Source organism: Lithobates pipiens, unplaced genomic scaffold (assembly GCF_037356315.1).
Source record: "Lithobates pipiens isolate NorthernLeopardFrog02 unplaced genomic scaffold, aLitPip1_a1.2 Scaffold_13, whole genome shotgun sequence".
Lineage (NCBI taxonomy): Eukaryota > Metazoa > Chordata > Amphibia > Anura > Ranidae > Lithobates > Lithobates pipiens.
In genome coordinates this window covers 436,796,484-436,819,507 of record NW_027507718.1, presented here as the reverse complement: position 1 = coordinate 436,819,507, position 23,024 = coordinate 436,796,484, and the positions used below count along the sequence as shown (strand labels likewise).

At 40.0% G+C, this 23,024-nt stretch overlaps 1 protein-coding gene across 1 annotated transcript in view; it reads left to right on the top strand.

Moving 5' to 3' along the window:
* Positions 1–23,024, top strand: part of TBC1D19 (TBC1 domain family member 19) — a 259,514-nt gene that overhangs the window by 62,409 nt on the left and 174,081 nt on the right. The window contains exons 5-8 of the mRNA XM_077477677.1: positions 201–275; positions 10,893–10,956; positions 11,770–11,816; positions 20,104–20,211. Coding sequence (XP_077333803.1) covers positions 201–275; positions 10,893–10,956; positions 11,770–11,816; positions 20,104–20,211 — 294 coding nt within the window. The remainder of the gene's footprint in view (positions 1–200; positions 276–10,892; positions 10,957–11,769; positions 11,817–20,103; positions 20,212–23,024) is intronic.

Sequence of the window (23,024 nt, the reverse complement as noted above, 5' to 3'; positions counted from 1 at the left end):
GCTTTCATTTAAGTGAATCTTAAAAAAAAAAACACAAAGGCTCAAATATCTTGATCTTTAAATCTAACCTGCCATCTGCTGATGTTCTCACCTTTACAAGAATCCTGGTAGCACACAGCAAGGCACCTGATAAGAGTAAGGACCAACTGATGCAGGAAGGTTTTTATCTGCAGACTTTCAAAACCATTTTTTCATTTCAGGCAAGCTGGGAGAAAAGAGTATTGAAAAGTTTGAACAGTATGTGCACAGAGTTCAATATTCCCCTTGCACGTAAGGTAAGCTTCTTCATAAAGTTTTCTAACATGAAGTGTGTGTTTGTGCACAAACAAGGTCCATAAAGACATAGATGAGCGAGTTTGGGGTGGAGGAACTTGACTGGTCTGCACAGAGTCCTGATCTCAACCCGATAGAGTGCCTTTTGGGATGAATTAGAGCAGAGACTGCGAGCCAAGCCTTCTCGTCCACATCAGTGCCTGACCTCACAAATGCGCTTCTGGAAGAATGGTCAAATATTCCTATAGACACACTCCTAAACCTTGTGAGAAGCCTTCCCAGAAGAATTAAAGCTGTTATAGCTGCAAAGGGTAGGCCAATTCAATATTGAACCCTTCAGACTAAGACTTGGATGTCATTAAAGTTCATGTGAGTGTAAAGGCAGGTGTCCCAATACTTTTGGTAATATAGTGTATATCTCGCCAGCAGCCACTTGTAAAAGCAAACAGTCTTTTGTTTTCTCCCAACACGCTTCGAACCTCCATCCTTGTAATCAGGGTTTGGAGGTTCTCCCCCCCCCCCAAAACTTTTCGAACCCCTGGATTTCCAGGTCCCTGATAAGGACTTATTAACTCGGAGTATAGGGAAAGTCAGTCCTTTCTAGCCAGACTACCCTGAGTTCTCAGCTACGTCTATAAAACTGTCTTCTTTAAAGGGACCACAACTCAAATACTGGGGAAGTATACCTGCTATCCAGGATATATATATATATATATATATATATATTTTATATCTATGGTATCAGTAATTATCTAATGTGACATGCCATTCAAACATGATGCATATGTGCTTATCACCCACTCCCTGTCCTCTGCAGGAATGACATATTTCATTACTTTGATAGCATAAGCTGCCCTAAGGTACTTGTCACCCTTGTGCCCTCTATTTCTGAACAAGCAAGAGACATAAATACATTTCAGTAGAGCTGTATAAATGTACCGTAATTACAGCTTTTTGAACAAAAATGTAATATTGTTAGACATGCTTTTGAAATTAACGCATTTTATACCTGTGTCTATTACTGTTTTGTTCATTTACAGTGTGGAAAATTAATTATTTTATCCCCTACAGATTTTGTACGTTTGCCCAATTACAAAGAAACAAAGGGTCTATAATTTTTTATCATAGGTGTATGATAAAATGATGGAGACAGATTATCAACCAAAAATCCAGAAAAAGAACATAAAACAAATGCTATACATTAAGTTGCAGTTCAGTGAATAAAATACTGTATTTATCGGTGTATAACATGCACCGGCGTATAACGCGCACCCCAAGTTTAGGAGGGAATTTTAAGGAAAAAAACTTTTAGGAGGGAAGTTTAAAGAAAACAAACTTACATTTAAATGCCCATCAATGCAGCCTTATCAGTGTTCATCTGCAGCCTTATCAGTGTTCATCTGGAGCCTTGTCCAGTGACATTGCTGCCTTGTCAGTGTCATTTGCAGCCTTGTCAGTGTAATTTCAGCCTTGTGATTGCAGCCTTCTAGTTTAAATATGGTGCTTCCGAGATACACAGAGCTGGATGTCCTGTGTATTGCGGCAGTGCTCGGCTCCTCTCGCAGTCTCGCCCAGTCCCCTCCTATGATGGACATAACATGGTCCAATGGTGGGACTGGACATGACTCTGAGCGGAGCCGAGAGGAGCCAAGCGCTGCCGATATACCCATAGCCGAATGTGCTCGGCTCCGCTCACAGTCACGCCCAGTCCCTGTGTTATGTCCATCTTAGGGTGGGACTGGCCGTGACTGTGAGCAGAGCCGAGAGGAGCCGAGTACACTCAGCTATGTCTTTTTATATTGGCGACACACTTTCTCTTCCGCTCACAATCAGCGGGGATCGGTGTATAACATGCACCCACGATTTTCCCCTGATTTTAAGGGGAAAAAGTGCATGTTATACACCGATACAGAGGTAAGATGTTTCTTGTATACAGTGACCAGATTTGCACACATCTCAGGAGGGTTTTGGTCCACTCTTCTTTACAAATCTTCTCTAAATCCTTAAGAGTTATTTTGGCAACTCGAAGTTTCAACTCACTCCATAAACTTTCTATAGGAATAAAGTCTGGAGACTGACTTTATTCCATGAACTTAATGTGCTTCTTCTTGAGCCACTCCTTTTTTGCCTTGGCGGTATGTTTTGGGTCATTGTAATGTTGGAAGACCCATCCACGACTCATCTTCAGTGTTCTTGCTGAGGCAAGAATGTTCTCATCCAAGATTTTACAATACATGGCCCTGTCCATTGGCCTTTCAATGCGAAAACGTCGGCCTGTACCTTTAACAGAGAAACAGCCTCAAAGCATGTGTCTACCTCCGTGCTTGACTGTAGGGATGGTGTTCTTAGGGTCATAGTCAAAGATTTTTCTTCTTCCAAACATGGCGAGTCGAGTTAATGCCAAAGAGCTCAATTTTGGTCTCATCTGACCACAGTAGAGGGGGACTTGCCATGTTTGGAGGAAAAAAAAATTCTGACAATGACCCTAAGAACACCAGTCAAGCACAGATATGGAAAAATTAGGCTTTGGGGCTGTTTCTCTGCTGAGGGTTCAAACTGACTTTGCCGCATTGAGGGACCAATGGATGGGGCCATGCATTGTAAAATCTAGGATGAGAACCTTCCCTCAGCCAGAACTCTGAAGATGGGTCGTGGATGGGTCTTTCAGCATGACAATGACCCAAAACATACCACCACGGCAACAAAGGAGTGGCTCATGAAGATGCACATTAAGGTCTTGGAGTGGTCTAGCCAGTCTCCAGACCTTAATCCTACAGAAAATGTATGAAGGGAGCTGAAACTTCGAGTTGCCAAGCAACAGCCAAGAAACCTTAAGGATTTAGAGAAGATCTGTAAAAAGAGTGAACCCAAATCCCTCCAGGGAGGTGTGCAAACCTGGTCACTAAGTACAAGAAACATCTTATCTCTGTGCTTGCCAACAAGTGTTTCTACACCAAGTACTAAGTCATGTTTTGCTTGGGGATCAAATACTTATTTTACTCACTGAACTGCAACTCCATTTATAACAAATGTATCATGCGTTTTTCTGGGTTTTTGGTTGATATTATATCTCTATAATTAAAAATACATCTATGGTAAACATTATAAACCCTTCATTTCTTTGTAGGTGGGCAAACGTACAAAATCTGCACGGGAGCAAACAATTATTTTATCCACTGTATGTTTGTACAGACATTTGAAGCATATGTTGTATTAAATTAAACATTTTAACTTTTGTCCTTTCTGTATTTTTTTCCTTCAAATATCCATTATTTCTCAGGTAATCACTGGACAATATAGGCTTTATATAAAGTATAGGTGACTTTTGCTGTAATAAAATGCCATTTAGAGAAAAGCACCAAAATGATGGTTGCTAGCTTTTTTTTCTATGAGTGTAAGACACCACTCCCCACTTTACCGCCTGCATTATAAATCATTGAAATGGCCATTTATCCTATTATCACTTTTAAATAAACTGGGCATTCATGGTAAGTAAGTCATTTAAGGCATTACAAAGAGTAATGCTGATGTACAGTTTATTGGTCAAATTTTAATTTACTGTAGCCTGATTGCAGAGGAGTTTTAATGGTTACTACAGATTACTGCACATTTTACGTTTCTGTTTTCTTTATTAAATAAGCCTGTATGGTCTATCATTCCTCTTCTGTAGTGAGCAAAATGTGCCATTGGGCCTAGTGGATATTTTAACCATCTGAGCAGCATAGTTCCTAAGTGGTTAGCACTCAATTTGTATGTAAGTGCTAATATACGGTATGATTATGTGCATTTCCGCTGGGTGCTTTTGTTTTTTCACACAATCTGGAAACATGTTGTTAGGTTAAATAGTTTTAACTTCCAGTGTGTTTATATGCATGTGTCTGTATACCTGCAATAGATGTGTGGGACTGTAAGTTTCTCGTGATTGGGCACTGATGTCAGTTGTTATGCAATTGGTGGCCACTTTATTAAGTGAACTAATCTAGACACCTTAAAGGTGTACATAAGCAAAATACTCATGTATGCTGTGGCATTCAGATGATGCTATGTTGGTACTGAAGGGCTCATTACATAGTAGGACAAATCATGCCATCAACACCCCATCCCAGCCATTAAAATGGAACTAAACCCATTGATTTAATGGTTCCAAAAAAAAAGTTACATTCCTGGCATGCCATGATTGCTGACTGTTCCATTGGCTTGTGTTCTCAACCGAACTGTCAAACCATTAAATGGCTGGTGTTATACCTTATCAACATGTGTGTCACCATGGCAGTTGCAAATCAAACAGAATAAGATGGCACCTTCCTTGGCTGAAAAAGATAGGAGGGTTTAGTATGATGCTAAAGATTATGACAGATTTATTTTAATATTTGAGTATATTTCGCTTTAATTCAAGGTGGGATAGACCGATGGATTTGTGATTCTTGCATTACGCTTTCCTCCTGCCACCTTTTATAGCTTATCAGAAAATAAAAATTACTTCAGACCAGGCAACAACCACAACATACTATCTTCAGTTGCCCAGTTAGGATGATCCTAGACAAGCACTTCTACCAGTAGCCATGTCCTATTCCGATGACATGGTCCTGATGTTGGTGAGGGGAACAGTAACAAAACTGGTTGGAGACCATGTGAAGAGTGGCTTAGGCAGATCACTCATCACAACCAGAATTGTTAGGAAAAAAAGGTTGCCTGACTATATGGAGTAAGAACAGCAGAAGAGAAATCACCTAAGAGTTGGTTCCCAAATAGACTCCTACCACATCCCATAGAAAATTGTGGGGAAAAAAAATGCCCAGTATATAAAATGCCCAGTATATATTAGAGCTGGGCAATTTTCTAAAAAAAAAAAAAAAAAAAAAAAAAAAAAAAACTTGATTCACTATTGAAATCAAGTTTTGTTTTTTTTGATGGACACCACGCCGGTCCTGAGGAGCTGCAGGCAGGAGTTTTTTCGTGGACTAGGCCGAAGCCGTGGCCTTGCTTAAAAACTCCTGCCCGCAGCACCTCAGGACTGGCGCGGTGTCAGCGCCGATCCTGGTGAAACAAAAAAAAACATTTTTGGTGAAATTTTGAATCAATTTGACCTCTCAACTCGATTCAAGATTTAAATACATTTTTTTCCTCAGCCCTAGTATATATAAAAGTAAACTATTTTATTTCAAAATAATAATAACACATACTGTAAATATTCCTAAAATCATTTAATAGAACATTGATGAATATAACGTTGCTAAGTTCTTGGATCAACAAATTAACTTCACAGAGGGAATCCTGGAAGTGATGTGATCACAAAAAAATCCCAACATGTTTCAGAAAAGCGGGGAGAATAAGGGTAAACATATTTATTTCCTTCCTCAGGGGTCAGATGGAAGCAAACTGTTATATGTCTAATAAACAAAAGAAAAAGGAGGAATTACATTGTGATATTGTACAACGTGCAATATAAATTGTATATCAGTATACTTTTTTTAACCGTGTAAATTCAATCTAAGCATCACATAACATACCAAATAAAAATAAAAATGGTACTTACAACAATAATATCCAATGGAAATAGTACACCAAGCATGAAGAGAGACGGGGCTTCCAACCTTAAAACCGTTTTTGCATCGCAATAAAAGGCACAGAGTTTAATCTTATTGGATGATGGATCGGAAGATTAATAAACTTAAAGAAGAAAATGAGACTGGGAAAAACCCAAATCTCTGTTTTCCCATATATATGGTATTGCGGTGACTAATGCCCAAGCCCTGAGTGGCAGATCAAAGCTCACAAGAAACGGCTACAGCGTCTGCGCAGCGCCAATCTAATCTAATATAAAGAGTAAAAAAAACTGTGAGTGTGCATATCTATCCTAATTTCTTGAAAAATAATGATATCTATAAATATAAAGTCAAAAATCAATGCATGCTTGTGTAGCAGCATCAAAAAACCCAGTGAAAAACCGTCAATAAAATAAGTGCAAATGTATTAATATTGAAGTAAGCTCAGTGCAAGACTAAAGTGACATGAAGAGAGTTCCAGCATTAAGAGTTCAAGGTTTTAAATATATAAGTATATGAAACTGCTCTCCAAGCTTAAAAAGCGCTCACCTTATTTGACAAGTCAGATATGTGACCAAATCCTGATTGTGCAGCAACAAACTGCTGCATAGTAGGAGTATTTATAGCCAGGTGTCAAAGAAATTAATTCAGTAATGATTACTTAGCAACATTATATGCATTCAATGTTATATGCATCAATGTTCTATTAAATGATTTTAGGAATATTTACAGTATTTGTTATCGTTATTTTGGAATAAAATTTTTTACTTTTATATATACTGTTATTATCTATCCCTTACTTATACTCCCACCCAATGGCATTCTTTTTCGACTATATGGAGTAAGGTCAGTATTACTGTATGATAGGCCATCTCCTAGAAAAAAATATCAATAGACTCTTCATTAGCAGTTGGGAGGGGGTGGGGGTTGGCAATTTTTTATTACCTTTTCTTTCAGGACAGTACCTGGAGAGAGGGCAGCTCCACCCACTTCCCAGGAAACACTGCAGTCATTTCTTTAAAGCCTGAACACTTCCACCATGGCCTCTGTTGTAGTGTTTCCTCCAGCCATGGCCTGAGACCCGAGACTCAAAGGAAACAGGACAGACGAGACCTTGGAGGTCCCAGAGGGGTCGAAGGAGGACCTGGGGTGTTTTGTCCCCCCCAGTGATGGTCTCCCAACTGTGGGCAGAAGACTGCAGTCTTTTCTCCCACAGTGGGAGGGGGCAACATCCAGTGCATTTGTCCTCAAAATAATCTCGCAGGGCTACACACTGGAGTTCTCTGAAAATCTGCCATCTCGATTCTATGTGACACAGCTCCCCAAAAGTCGAGAAAAATCTTTGGTGGTGATATCACTCTTGCAGGAAATTCTTCAAAAGTAAAATGGGAAAAAATTTCTTCAACAGAAAGTAATCTCTCCAGTGCCCCGGCAAGAGGAAGGACTAGGGTGTTATTCGCATATTCTTTCTATTAAAGAAGCTGTTGGGAAAGTTCAGGTTAATACTGAACTTAAAGATCTTAAACAAGTCCATTTGATACAAAAAAATTTGTATGGACGCGGTTTATTCGGTGAGGAAGCTTCTTCCCGCGGGGTGCTTTCTATCCTCCATAGATCTCAGGGAGGCGTACTTACATGTTCCCATAACACCAAGGTCACAGAGATATCTATGACAATCAGAGCAGGGGGAGTGGTACTGCACTTTCAGTTCAGGTCTCCCCTCTTCACCAAGGATCTTCACTAATATCATGGTGGAATGGTTGGACAGGGTCTCAGTAGTGCCTTATCTGGATGACTTCCTGTTTGCCAGCTCAAAAGACCTATTGTGCAGGGATTTGGAAAAGGCTCTGTACCATTTGGAAAATTTGGGATGGCTTCTGAACAAGGAAAAATCAAACCTTATTCCTTCTCAGAGGACCATTTTCCTGGGGTATGTCATCGACTTGATACAGGAAAAGATTTTCCTCCCAGAGGAAAAAATTATAAAGGTGCAGGCCACAGTGAAAAGAGTACAGACAAATTTATCTGTTTCAGTTCAGGCAGCCATGTCCACTCTGGGGCTTCTCACAGCCTCAATCCCAGTTGTTCATTGGGCCTGCCTCCATTCGAGAGGCCTCCAACAGGCGATTCTACAGAATTGGGCCTACGGAGAGTCTTTGGAGAAGCAGAAGGAAGTTATGGTGGTGAAGGACGCAAACAAATTTGAACAAGGACTTGTTCTGGACCTTTCCCGCAGCAAAGATCTTGACAACAGATGTGAGTTCCTGGGGGTAGGTGCACATCTAGAAGGCCCAAGGGGCTGGAGAGAACTAAGGGCCATTTTCCTGGGGCTGTGGGACTTCAAACAGATCGGGGGCCAACACATCCAAGTGTTATCAGACAATGCCACAGCAGTGGCTTACATCTCAAAACAAGGGGGCACAAGAAGCAGGTGTTTTCTAAACTTGGCCCTAGAGACTCTGACTTAGGCGGAAGACTTGCCATCCTTAACAGCAGTGCACCTGAAGGGCAGCCAAAACCAGATAGCGGACTTCTTAAGCAGAAGAAGGGTACTAGAGTCTGAATGGAGCCTAAGTCTGGATGTTTTTCAGAGGATAATAGGCAGATGTGGGGCTCCCCAGGTCAACCTTTTTGGCATCACAAACAAATGCAAAAGTACCGGTCTACTTTTCTCTAAACAGGCAGGACCAGGTGGCGGGTCTGGATGCACTGGCTCAGCACTGAACCTTCCGCTTGTGTTGCCCTTTCCCTCTGTGCAAATGATCCCTTTAGTGCTCAAGAAACTACAGGAGAAAAAAAAACTACCCTAATTCTGGTAGCCCCTTATTGGCTCAAGAGGGCTTGCTTTTCAGTTCTATTAAAAGTAGCAGTAGAGCCCCATTGGTTGCTTCTGGTTCAAAGGGACCTGCTGACTCAGAGTCCTCTTCAGCATCCCGATGTAGGTCATCTCAGACTGGCCACCTGGCTACTGAGGAGCAAGTCCTGAGGAGAAAGGGTTTGTCCGAAGGTTTAATTTGTACCTTGCTAAACAGCAGGAAGAAGGTCACAAGGGCCATTTATTTAAAACATGGAAATGCTTAAATTTCTGCTGTTTCAAAAGATTACTCTTCCACAGAAGGACCTTTCAGTTTTGGAGTTTCTCCATGACGGATTTGAAAAGGGTTTGGCAGCCAGTACCTTAAAGTTTCAGGTAGTTGCACTGTTTTTTATTATTTCATTTTTTTTTTTACTAGTAATGGCGGCGATCTGCAATTTTTATCGAGACTGCGACATTATGGGGGACACATCAGACACTTTTGGCAAGTTTTTTGGGTCGATTGATAATTATACAGCGATCAATGCTATAAAAATGCACTGATTACTGTATAAATGTCACTGGCAGGGAAGGGGGTTAACGGGGCGATTAAGGGGTTAACTGTGTTCCCTATGTGTGTGTAATAACTGTGGGGGATGGGACTGACTATAGGAGATGAGAGATCATGGTTCCCAGGTCGTAGGAACTCACAATCTCTCTCTTTCCTCTCCTCACAGAACTGGGATGTGTGTGTTTACACACACGTCCCTGTTCTGCCTCTCATGCCCACAATCGTTTGTGGACGGCAATCATCGTGACCTCCGGTCACAAGCAACTGCACCCACGATGTGCAGTGGGCTTGCCTGCTCTCCCGCTTAAAGGGACCGAAGTATAGCTACAACAGTTCGGGGGATCGTGCCAACCTGCGGCAGTATAATGATGGTGGCTGGTCGGCAAGTGGTTAAAGAAATGGCTGCAGTGTTTCCTGGAAAGTGGGTGGAGTTGCTCTCTCTAGGTGCTGTCCTGAAAGACTCGTAGAAATACCGTTACCGGTGAGTCTAACTAAGGTTTTTTATTATTTTCATTATTATTGTGACCGGGATTAGGAAACAAAACCACCCATTTCCCTGCTACTTAATCGATGCATTTACAATAAAAAACAAAATAAGGCTGAGTCACTATTTACTTAGTCCTTTGTCACATGGTGCATCATAATGTCTTTTCCTGTAGCCCAGGTAGTCTAGCTGGTATTGTTGACTGATTTCTTGATGCTGCTTGAACTCTTCTGGACCCTGTGAGAACACCCTCTGATTGACAGTCAATGGAAAGCATCCATGTCATAAGCAAGTAACATGGATACTCACAGAAGGATCCTCCACATAGTAGTCCAGGAAAAACACTGGCCTGCCATGTGACTTCAGAATTGGGCCTTTTAGATTTTTATTTTAAACGTAGTGGCTTATCAGCTAAATTGTAGTGTGAGAAGGCAAGTAGCCTGGAAAACTATTTTAAGCAGTTATGGTCTTCTGTCACATTGAACAGGTGGCCATTCCGTTCTTTTAACCCACAGATTTGGAAATCACTTTTACCCCAACAAACTAGATTATTGTAGTGAATAACTATCCCTGGAAGTCAGCAGTTTTTGAGATGTTGTAACCACCATGTCTGGCACCGATAATTTCCATGGTCAGAGTTACCTTGATTACACTTCTTACCTATTTTATTGTTCAGTACAACAGCAGCTGAGTTTCCGTCATGAATTTGTTGTTTACCTATTTATGGGATAAGTAGATGTATAATGTGGCCACTGTGTGTATGCGTACTTTAAATTGATGTAAGCTATATGAATGGCTAAACAGTAGGTTCCTGCACAACATGGTTGTAGATGGACATGTTTCTCACCACATACCCCATTAGAGTTGCATGCCTTTAGAACCATCGCTATTGTCCTCACAAGGACAAAAGTGGCACATGCACCATGAGGCGTTGCAGTTAGTCTTCTGATACTAGCATATACTAACTGCAGTTAATCCTACTTGTTCAGGTTGTTGTAATCCCCTGTAGAATCTTTTACATCTGTTTACCAGCCATGAATGTCCATTTATAAAATTCATTATCTTATATACATGTTGACAACAACCTGTCTGAAAGGTACATCAGGGAACAAATAATGACTGCCGAAGACCCCTGTCTTTATCTCTATTGTGTGAATGTATCTAGTACATTTTTACAATGAATCTTCTTTCTTGGGAGACGTATTAATGGCTTGTGTTTTTCAGAGGCCAGCTGAAGAGCAAAAAGAGTTACTCAATAAATGGAATGAAATGGGAACAGATGAACCAGGTGAAGGTCTATTTTATATTTGCCTCTAATGCATCCTCTGTTTAAAGTGGCCCTAATGTTGATGTAAGTGGTTTTGTGACTGTGGTTGGGACATTAATTGTAGTCTGTAGTGGGACCAAGTTTGATATCTGTGATTGATAAGTGCCTAGCGAAAGAAGACAAAACTGAGATAGTTTAGTCAAAGCAAAAGTCCAACCACTGAAGTTTCCACCCATAAAAAATAACCTCCAGCCACTTCGAGCTAATTGGTGCATAAATTAAAAATAAACCCTAATCTGAATCCCCAACTACCCTGACGTTGGGGGTCAAGTGATGAGATGGGTTCTGAGTCTTCTCTCACCCTCACAGCAAAGTGACGGAGGTCCTCCTTCAGCATCTACGTCACTGCCTAGTGACATGAACACTTCTCATTTGCTGTGTATCAGTGGAGTGTTAACCGGTCCTGAAAACTGCATCGGTGGTATGATCTCATTATTATGGGGGCAGCGTCAAGGCAGGTTGGTGGTGGGCCTGTACAGTCATTTTGGATCAGCAGTCTCCACTAGCAAATGAGGCAAAGGATACGTGAAGGTAGGCAAGTAGCTAATAACTTTGAACAGCTTTCGGAGGGTCATATTCACACAAATAATATACTAAGAAAGTTAGACATTGTAATGCATTTATCTCAATTGATAATGAGTATTTATGTACAGCAGATTACATAGAACTGAAATCTTGCATGACCTTATGAAATATGCTTATTAGCATTTACTTTTGCATCCCCATCAAATTCTGTTTAGTTTAGTTGATGGGTTTTTTTTTTGTTTTTTTCAGACTTATCCCTTTTTAGACCTGTGTATGCACCTAAGGACTTTCTTGAGGTATGTAAAAACCATAGCAAAAAATGTGTGAGCATTACTTGGAGGATAAGATATTCAGGCAAATACCTCTGAAAGCTCTACCAATATAATATCCTTTGAAAACTCAATGCTGCTGATATAAATATATTTCAAAAAAATTTTTTTTTATAGAACAGAATGGGACTCGGAGGAGTATGAAAAAAAAAAAAAACAGATTTATACAAAAGTAAACAAGTTTTTATTAAACTAAAAAACAAAGTTTAAAATATATTACAGTCTTTAGTGATTCAAATTTTGAAATCAGGGATGTGCTGGTTGCCAACAGGTTTATACAAAGTGGCCTATGCGTTTCACGGTTGAAACCGCTTCGTCGGGCCTTGTGAAAGCATCATATAAATTCTACAAAGAAAACATTAATATATCATACATTATATGATTAATGTAAATGAGTAATGATGCAAATGGCATAGAGGTGTTGACTAATGGTCTATACATGCATTTATGACAAAAAAATAAATAAATATATATATATATATATATATATATATATATATATATATATATATACAGTGGTGTGAAAAAGTGTTTGCCCCCTTCCTCATTTCCTGTTCCTTTGCATGTTTGTCACACTTAAGTGTTTCGGAACATCAAACCAATTTAAACAATAGTCAAGGACAACACAAGTAAACACAAAATGCAATTTGTAAATGAAGGTGTTTATTATTAAAGGTGAAAAAAAATCCAAACCATCATGGCCCTGTGTGAAAAAGTGATTGCCCCCTAAACCTAATAACTGGTTGGGCCACCCTTAGCAGCAACAACTGCAACCAAGCGTTTGCGATAACGTGCAATGAGGCTTTTACAGCGTCCTGGAGGAATTTGGGCCCACTCATCTTTGCAGAATTGTCCTAATTCAGTTACATTAGAGGGTTTTCGAGCATGAACGGCCTTTTTAAGGTCATACCACAACATCTCAATAGGATTCAGGTCAGGACTTTGGCTAGGCCACTCCAAAGTCTTCATTTTGTTTTTCTTCAGCCATTCGGTGGTGGACTTGCTGGTGTGTTTAGGATCATTGTCCTGCTGCAGAACCCAAGTTCGTTTCAGCTTGAGTACACGAACAGATGGTCGGACATTCTCCTTCAGGATCTCTTGGTAGACAGCAGAATTCATAGTTCCTTTTATCACGGCAAGTCTTCCAGGTCCTGAAGCAGCAAAACAGCCCCAGACCATCACACTACCACCACCATATTTTACTGTTGGTATAATGTTCTTTTTATGAAATGCAGTGTTCCTTCTACGCCAGATATACTTGGACACACACCTTCCAAAGAGTTCCACTTTTGTCTCATCGGTCCACAGAATGTTGTCCCAAAAGTCTTGGGGATCATCAAGATGTGTTGTGGAGAAATTGAGACGAGCTTTGATGTTCTTTTTGCTCAGCAGTGGTTTTCTCCTTGGAACTCTGCCATGCAGGCCATTTTTGCCCAGTCTTTTCCTGATGGTGGAGGCATGAACGCTAACCTTAACTGAGGCAAGTGAGGCCTGCAGTTCCTTGGACGTTGTTGTGGGGTCTTTTGTGACCTCTTGGATGAGTCGTCGCTGCGCTCTTGGGGTAATTTTGGGCGGCCGGCCACTCCTGGGAAGGTTCACCACTGTTCCATGTCTTCGCCATTTGTGGATAATGGCTCTCACTGTGGTTCGCTGGATTCCCAAAGCTTTGGAAATGGCTTTATAACCCTTTCCAGACTGATAGATCTCAATTACTTTCTTTCTCAATTGTTCCTGAATTTCTTTGGGTCTCGGCATGATGTGTAGCTTTTAAGGATCTTCTGGTGGACCTTACTGTGTCAAGCAGCTCCTATTTAAGTGATGCCTTGATTGTGAACAGGTGTGGCAATAATCAGGCCTGGGTGTGGCTAGAGAAATTGAACTCAGGTGTGGACAACCACAGTTATAGTATGTTTTAACACGGGGGGCAATCACTTTTTCACACAGGGCCATGATGGTTTGGATTTTTTTTCACCTTTAATAATAAACACCTTCATTTACAAATTGCATTTTGTGTTTACTTGTGTTGTCCTTGACTATTGTTTAAATTGGTTTGATGTTCCGAAACACTTAAGTGTGACAAACATGCAAAGGAACAGGAAATGAGGAAGGGGGCAAACACTTTTTCACACCACTGTGTATATGTATATATATATATATATATATATATATATATATATATATATATATATATATATATATATATATATATATATATATATAATTAATAATACAGCAAATGTTGATAAACTAAAAATACTGCAATAAAAAACAACAGCAGACATATTAATTCCATTTACTTGTGGTTTTTCCGCATTTAGACATACCAGGCACGCAAAGTATGACTGCACACCAGCGGATATATACAGTTAATATGACTGATGTTGTTTTTTGTTTGTTTTTTATTGCAGTATTTTTAGTTTATCAACATTTGCTGTAAAATGATTGATATATAAAATATATATTTGTCATAAATGTATGTATAGACCATTAGTCAACACATCTATGCCATTTGCATCAGTGCGTATTTACATTAATCATATGATGTATGATATATTAATGTTTTATTTGTAGAATTTATATGACGCTTTCATCTGTGCTATTCTCAAGGCCCCGACAAAGCGGTTTCAACCACGAAACGCGTAGGCCACTCTTTGTATAAACCTGTTGGGAACCAGCACATCCCTGATTTCAAAATTTGAATCACTAAAGACTGTAATGTATTTTAAACTTTGTCTTTTAGTTTAACCACTTGTCCACAGTGCACTTAAACACCCTTAATAACCAGACCAATTTTCAGCTTTCGGTGCTCTCACATTTTGAATGACAATTACTCAGTCATGCAACACTGTACCCATATGAATTTTTTGTCCTTTTTTCACACAAATGGAGCTTTCTTTTGGTGGTATTTAATCACCGCTGGGGTTTTTTTTTTTTGTGCTATAAAAGAAAAAAGACAGAAAATTCTGTAAAAAAAAATAATTTTTCTTCGTTATAAAATTTAGCAGATTAGTAATTTTTCTTCATAAATTTTGGCCAAAATTTATACTAATACATCTCTTTGGTAAAAATAAGTACAAATTGGTGGATATTATTTGGTCTTTGTGAAAGTTCTAGAGTCCACAAGCTATGGTGCCAATATCTGAAAATTGATCACACCCGAAAGACTGATGGGCTAACTCATTTCTTGAGACCCTAACAAGCCATGAAAGTACAAATACCCCCCAAATGACCCCTTTTTGGAAAGAAGACATTCAAAGGTATTTAGTAAGAGGCATGAAGAGTTTAATTTGTCATTTTTTCCTACAATTCTATGCAAAATCAAGATTTTTTTTTTCCTTTTTTTTTTTTCACAAAATTGTCATATTATCAGGTTATTTCTCGCACACAGCATATGCATACCACAAATTACACCCCAAAACACATTCTGCTATTACTCCCGAGTATGGCGATACCACATATGTGAGAATTTTACACAGCGTGGCCACATACAGAGGCCCAACATGCAGGGAGCACCATCAGGCGTTCTGGAGCACCCAGGCCAATTCTGACATTTCTCTCCTACATGCAAAAATCATCATTTATTTGCTATAAAATTACATAGAACCCCAAAACATTATATATTTTTTTTAGGAAAGACTCTAGAGAATACAATGGTGGTCGTTGCAACTTTTTATCACGCATGGTATTAGCGCAGCAATTTTTCAAACGCTTTTTTTTGGAAAAAAAAACAGTTTTGTGCTTAAAAAAAAAAAAAAAAAAAAAAAACAGTAAAGTTAGCCCAATGTTTTTGCATAATGTGAAAGATGAAGTTACACTGAGTAAATAGATACCTAACATGTCACCCTTCACTTTTATTCCTATTACAAGGCATGTAAACATCCCTTGTAATAGGAATATGACATGACAGGTCCTCTTTACAGTGAGATATGGGGTCAATAAGACCCCACATCTCACCTCTAGGCTGGGAAGCCTGAAATAAAATATAAATAAATAAAAAATGGCAGGGTATTGCAGAGTATTGGCAGGGTATTGGGTATTGCAGAGTATTGGCAGGGTATTGGGTATGGCAGGGTATTGCGGAGTATTGGCAAGGTATTGCAGAGTATTGGCAAGGTATTGCAGGGTATGGCAGAGTATTGCAGAGTATTGGCGGGTTAAATTTCGGTGAGCAGGGATGTGGGCACTGCAGATGTAGCCCACAGCGCTGCTGACACCGATCTCTTGCCCCTCCACTGTACCAATCGGTACAGAGAGGGGAGGGAGGAACCGGTGTCATGACGCCGGTTTGTTTACAAGTGATCGCTCCCTCATTTGACGGAGCGATCACGTGGCAAACAGCCGCGATGAGCGGCCGTTTACTGTGATCCATGATGCGCCAGGTCCTGTGGACCCGGTGCTCACGGATGCTCTCGAGTGCGCACTCCATGGGGCGCGCAAGAGCGCAATTCTGGGAGGACATTATATGACGGCCTCTCAGAGTTAAACAACCGCCCTGTAGCCGTCATTCGGCTATGGGCCGGTTGTTAAGTGGTTAATAAAAACTTGTTTACTTTTGTATAAATCTGTTGTTTTTTTTGTTTTTGTTTTTTCATACTCCTCCGAGACACAATTAGAGTCCCATTCTGTTCTATAAAAAAAACATTTTTTGAAATATATTTATACATTTTCTTGGGATGGTGCCTCTGTAGGAGTATTAGTGTTCCACGCTCACCCCACCCCTACACATCAAATCTACTGGTATCTCGCAATTTCCATATTGGCAAAATATATACTCCCCTATGTAACCCAACATATTTTTGTGAATGTTTGAAGATAGGTACTGTGTTCTGCATATTGTGTTCCTGGCCAAAATCACATAGACTCTGGATTTGAATATTTCCCCTGATTAGAAATATACTCCATCAAAATTTACCTAAAATGCCTAAGAAGTTCTATTTCACAAACCTATTTTCCCTTTCACCAAGAATGAACTCAAATGTCACCTTTTATCTGTCTGTCTGTACTACACTTGAAACTATGTACAAGCATTAAAATGAAATATCCTTGTTTATCTCCTGTTTAGCTTACAGTATATTCAATTCATTTTTTGAAAGAAAAATCTGAGCATTTAGTCTCATGCAACTTCATTTGATGGCCAGGCAATATTATATTGGGCTACATGCTCTCACCATTACTCTTCTAATTGGAAGCCATCTTCGTTGGTGGGATGGTACACAATATCATCTGGGAGAGAAATGCGGCTTAAAGTGGTTCTTCAGTCCTCTATTAAAAAATTAAAAGTCAGCAGCTATAAAAACTGTAGCTGATAATTTTTAATAATTAGACACTCACCTGTCCCAGTATCCAGTGGAGTCTCATGTGGCTGGTTTCTTCACCGGGCTTCGGTCCCCAGCGCCGGCATTCTAACACTGGGCAGCTGGCTGTGACTGCTTGCGACTGCAAAGCTGGCTGCTCACTGCGCATGCGCATCTGATTAGTCCTGTCGTTTTCTGGGACCTGTGACATGTTCCAGAAGGCTGTGGAGGGGGGCAAACTGTTCAGATACTGTGGCAATCTGACCAGAAATGGAGGAGCAGGTACCTATCAAAAACGGGTACCTGCTCCCCCCCCAAAAAAAATGATGTGCTAAATCTGAAAGAGGAGAGGCAAAGCAGGAGGAAGAGCGTAACTTTTGGGTGAAGTTCCACTGTAACAGGAGCCTTATTATTGAATGTGTGAATTTTCTCAGTATGGTATTCATGTGTTTTTTTTTAAATATGGATATGATAAAAATTACTATTAGTATGATTTTAAAAAATGTGTTAATCCTTGGTTTGGTGGGGGTTTTCTGTACATGCTTTCCCAACTGTAATATGTAACCATAGTGCCAGTACATATCCACCTGACTATTCTACTTGTTCAACTGCCTCCACTGGGTAGTTATATTGTTGGCTTTAGGTTAGTCTTATGTGTACTGATAGCATCATCTTGTAAAAATCTGAAATTCAAAATACTGGGGCACGCACACTTATGGCCAGATCTAACAGATCTGGAAATTGATTACTGAGCAAAACTTACAAACATTGTGTATTTCGGCAGATGCAGTCATCGCACAAGTGGAATTTCTATGCCGCCTGCTTTGTGCACTAGCAGATTTATACTCACATTTTACCACATGGCTGCAGTAACAATTTTGCTGAAAATAGAGTAATAGACTGGCTGAAATGATGCTTCAGACTCTCTTCAGTACTGGCCACATATCAAATCTTTGGCTTAGTTACATGATCTCAACACCTTTAACCGCTTGAGGACCAGGATTATTCTGACACTTTTCTCCTACATGTAAAAATTTGTATTTTTTGCTAGAAAATTACTTGAAACCCCAAACATTATACATTTTTTTAAGCAGAGGCTCTAGCAAATAAAATGGGGGATTTTGCAATTTTTTATGTCGCATGGTATTTGCGCAATTGTTTCTGGAAAAAATGCACTTTAATTAATTTTAATGCAGAAAAACACAACATAATACCCATTTATAAATTACTAAAAAAAAAAAAAAAAAAAAAAGATGATGTTACACCAAGCAAGTAGATGCCAAACATGTCATGCTTTAAAATCGAACACGTCTGTGAAAAGGCTTCAAACTACATACATTTTATTATCCATAGGCAACACTTTGAAAGCCTTTACAGCAGGGGTCTACAAACTATGTCCCTCTAGTTGTTCAGGAACTACAAATCCCATAATGCCTAGTCATGTCTGTGAATGTCAGAGTTGTACAGTGCCTCATGGGACATGTAGTTCCCGTAACAGCTGGAGGGCTGTAGTTTTGAGATCCCTGCTTTACAGGTTACCATTTTAGATTTGTGCAGAGAGTCTGGTGCTAGAATTATTATTATTATTATTTATTTATACACTGTCTATTTATTTTGCTATCACAAGGAATGTAAATGTCCCTTGTGATAACAATAAAGCATGACCGACCAACTTTACTGTTGCATCTGAGGTCTATTAGACCCCAGTTCTCTCCTCTGCCCTTAAAAAGCATCTGTTCAAACCAAGATTAGTTTGAACAGATGCTTTCTCAGTCGAAAAATGGATTGTTTACATTCTGCCCAAACCGGACATGACAAAATACTAGTGGCTTCGAGTCTCTTGGACCATAGAGATAATTGGGAAAGTTCTGATCAGCTGTATAGTAAACCGATAGAACCTCTGGCTTTAGTACCGGGCTCCTCGGTGAGACAGGAGAGTCTGGAGAGGCAACGGGGGGTTGCGAGAGGAGGAGACACCCTCCCTCTTCCTGTAAAAGCGGTAATTTGCCACTAGGATTGCTTTTACAAAAAAGGGCATCGCCAGCTCTATGAAAAATAATATCGGGGTCATGACTGCAACTGCAGCCATGGCCACAGTACAACTGTTCACATAACCATGGCTACGTAGTCTGGCAGCAAGGGGTTAAGTTACTTCCTATCTATATACACTTGGTCCAGCATTAGCTCACATTAGCGCACATTATTGCTTTGAAATTACAAAGTTTGAGCATTGTTTGTTAGCACATCTGCTTGTAGTGTCCACCAAGGATGCATGTGTCAGGGGGGCAACACAACACAACTGGGAGACAGTTGTCATCATATAACAGGAAGTGTCTGCACTTATGGACCTCCATGGCAGGATTTCCTGATATTATTTTAATAAAAGATGCAGCTTTAAAAGAATTGAAAGCAATTTTTGAAATTATATCAACATGTTAAAGCTTATGTGAGATCTAAATTATTTAATTTAACATTTGAGTATAGGTATACTTTGAATTTATATGTCATGGTCATGGTCTGTTCATTTAGTAGTCTGTGATATTAAAAAAGACAATTTCTTCTGTCCCATGCAGGTGGTGATCGGGTCTCTGAAAAAAGCTCCTTCTGACTCCATTATGCTTACCATTCTTGCACACCCTCTCCACTCCTCTCTGTTGCAACAGGCACTGAAATCAGTGCTGTCAGTGGTGACCTCACTTCCTTAGTCATGTGACAATGCTCAGATCTAGTCATAATCTGCTAGGTCTGAGTCCTGACGAAGGACAGGGGGTCATTTGCTCCCCCATGCCTGAAAGCAACAGGTAGTGTTACCAGCTGTGACAGGCAGGTGGCAGGCAAGGGAAGTGTCTTTTAAGGCTTCTGTATTGTTATGTAGGTTCTCAGTAATTCCTCATAATATATTTTAAATTGGAATGTCCATCTTCCCAGTTCGATAATTCCTTTTCTTTACTCCCTTGTAGGTGCTTATTAATCTTCGTAATCCTAACTATGACACTGACCAGACAACTTTTAGGGCTCAACTGGGCCTGATTCAGGTCCCATTAAAAATTAAAGATATTCCGGAACTGGTAAGTCATAGTGAAAATAAGTCTTCCTTCTGTTTTATGTATGAAATTGTCCCTAATACAGTTCATGTGCAGCACAAAGCTACAGCTTGCATACAGTTTACTTATTTCCCGCAAAAAAGTTTATACACCAGGGTCATAGCCAAGATGTCTTCATACCCCTTGACATTTTCCACATTTTGTCATGTTACAACCAAAAACGTAAATGTATTTTATTGGGATTGTATGTGATAGACCAACACAAAGTGGCAAATAATTGTGGAAGGAAAATGATAAATCATTTTCAAATTTTTTTTACAAAATAAATATCTGAAAAGTGTGGTATGCATTTGTATTCAGCCCCCCTCAATACTTTGATACTTTGTAGAATCCCCTGTCACTGCAATTACAGCTGCAAATCTTTTTGATATGTCTCTACCAGCTTTGCAAATCTAGAGAGTGAAATTTTTGACCATTCTTCTTCGCAAAATAGCTCAAGCTCTGTCAGATTGGATGGAGCAATTTTCAAGTCTTGCTACAGATTCTCAATTGGATTTAGGTCTGGATTTTGACTGGGCCATTCTAACACATGATTATGGATTGATCTAAACCATTCCATTGTAGCTCTGGCGGTATGTTTAGGGTCATTGTCCTGCTGGAATGTGAACCTCCTCCCCAGTCTCAAGACTTTTGCAGACTCTCTAACAGGCTTTCTTCTAAGATTGCCCTGTATTTGGCTTCATCCATCCTCCCATAAACTCTGACCAGCTTCCCTGTCCTTGCTGAAAAAAAGCACCCCCTCAACATGATGCTGCCACCACCATGTTACACAGTGGGGACGATGTGTTCAGGGTGATGTGCAGTGTTCTTTTCCACCACACATAGCGCTTTGCTTTTAGGGCAAAAAGTTAAATTTTGGTCTCATCTGACCAGAGCACCTTCTTCCACATGTTTGCTGTGTCCCCCACATGGCTTTACGCAAACTGCAAACGGAACTTCTTATGGCTTTCTTTTTGCCACACTTCCATAAAGACCAAGTGGACAAGTGCACGAGTAATAGTTGTCCTAGTTGTGGACAGATTCTCCCACTTGAGCTGTGGTTCTCTGCAGCTCCTCCAGGGTTACCATGGACCTCTTGGCTGCTTCTCTGAATGATCCCCTTGCCAGGCCTGTCAGTTTATGTGGATGGCCATGTCTTGGTAGGTTTGCAGTTGTGCCATACACTTTCCATTTTTGGGTGATGGATTGAACAGTGCTCCGTGAGATGTTTAAGGCTTGGGATATTTTTTATAGCCTAACCCTGGGTATGAATATGAATACTTTCTCAAGGCGCTGTGTGTGTGTGTGTGTGTATACACACACACACACACACACACACACACACACACACACACACACACACACACACACACACACACACTATATTACCAAAAGTATTGGGATGCCTGCCTTTACACGCACATGAACTTTAATGGCATGCCAGTCTTAGTCCGTAGGGTTAAATATTGAGTTGGCCCACCCTTTGCAGCTATAACCGCTTCAATTCTTCTGGGAAAGCTGGGTTTAGGAGTGTGTCTATGGGAAATGTTTGACCATTCTTCCATTCTTTGACAATTTGTGAGGTCAGGCACTGATGTTGGACTAGAAGGCCTGGCTCCCAGTCTCTGCTCTAATTCATCCCGAAGGTGTTCTATTGGGTTGAGGTCAGGACTCTGTGCAGGCTAGTCAAGTTCCTTCACCACAAGTGCCTGACCTCACAAATGCACTTCTGGAACAATTGTCAAACTATCCCATAGACGCACTCCTAAACCTTGTGGACAACCTTCCCAGAAGATTTGAAGCTGTTATAGCTGCAAAGGGTGGGCCAGCTCAGTATTGAACCCTACGGACTAAAACAAGGATGTCATTTAAAGTTCATGTGTGTGTAAAGGCAGGCATCACCACAATACTCTTGTTAACCACTTCAGTTCCGGACCAATAAACACCTTAAGGACCAGAGGTCTTTTTGCAATTTCGCACTGCGCTGCTTTAACTGGTAATTGCGCGGTCATGCAATATTGCACCCAAACGAAATTTGCGTCCTTTTCTTCCCACAAATAGAGCTTTCTTTTGATGGTATTTGATTGCCTCTGCGATTTTTTTTTTTTGCGATATAAATGAAAAAAGAGCGAAAATTTTGAAAAAAAAAGATATTTTCTTCTTTTTGTTATAAGAAAAATCGAATAAACTAAATTTTAGTCATACATTGAGGGCAAAATTTATTCAGCCACATGTCTTTAGTAAAAAAAATGTCAATAAGCGTATATTTTTTGGTTTGCGCAAAAGTTATAGCGTCTACAAACTAGAGTACATTTTCTGGAATTTACACAGCTTTTAATTTATGACTGCCGATCTCATTTCTTGAGGTGCTAAAATGGCAGGGCAGTACAAATCCCCCCCAAATGACCCCATTTTGGAAAGTAGACACCCCAAGGAAATTGCTGATGGGTATGTTGAGCCCATTGAATATTTATTTTTTTTGTCCTAAGGGATTGAATAATGACAAAAAAAAAAAAAAAAAATTTTTTTTACAAAAAGTTGTCACTAAATGATATATTGCTCACACATGCCATGGTTATATGTGAAATGACACCCCAAAATACATTCTGCTGCTTCTCCCGAGTACGGGGATACCACATGTGTGGGACTTTTTGGGAGTCTAGTCGCGCACGACACCCCGAAAACCAATCACCACCTTCAGGATTTCTAAGGGTGCAAATTTTTGATTTAACTCCTCACTACCTATCACAGTTTCGAAGGCCATAAAATGCCAAAATAGCACAAAACCCCCCCAAATG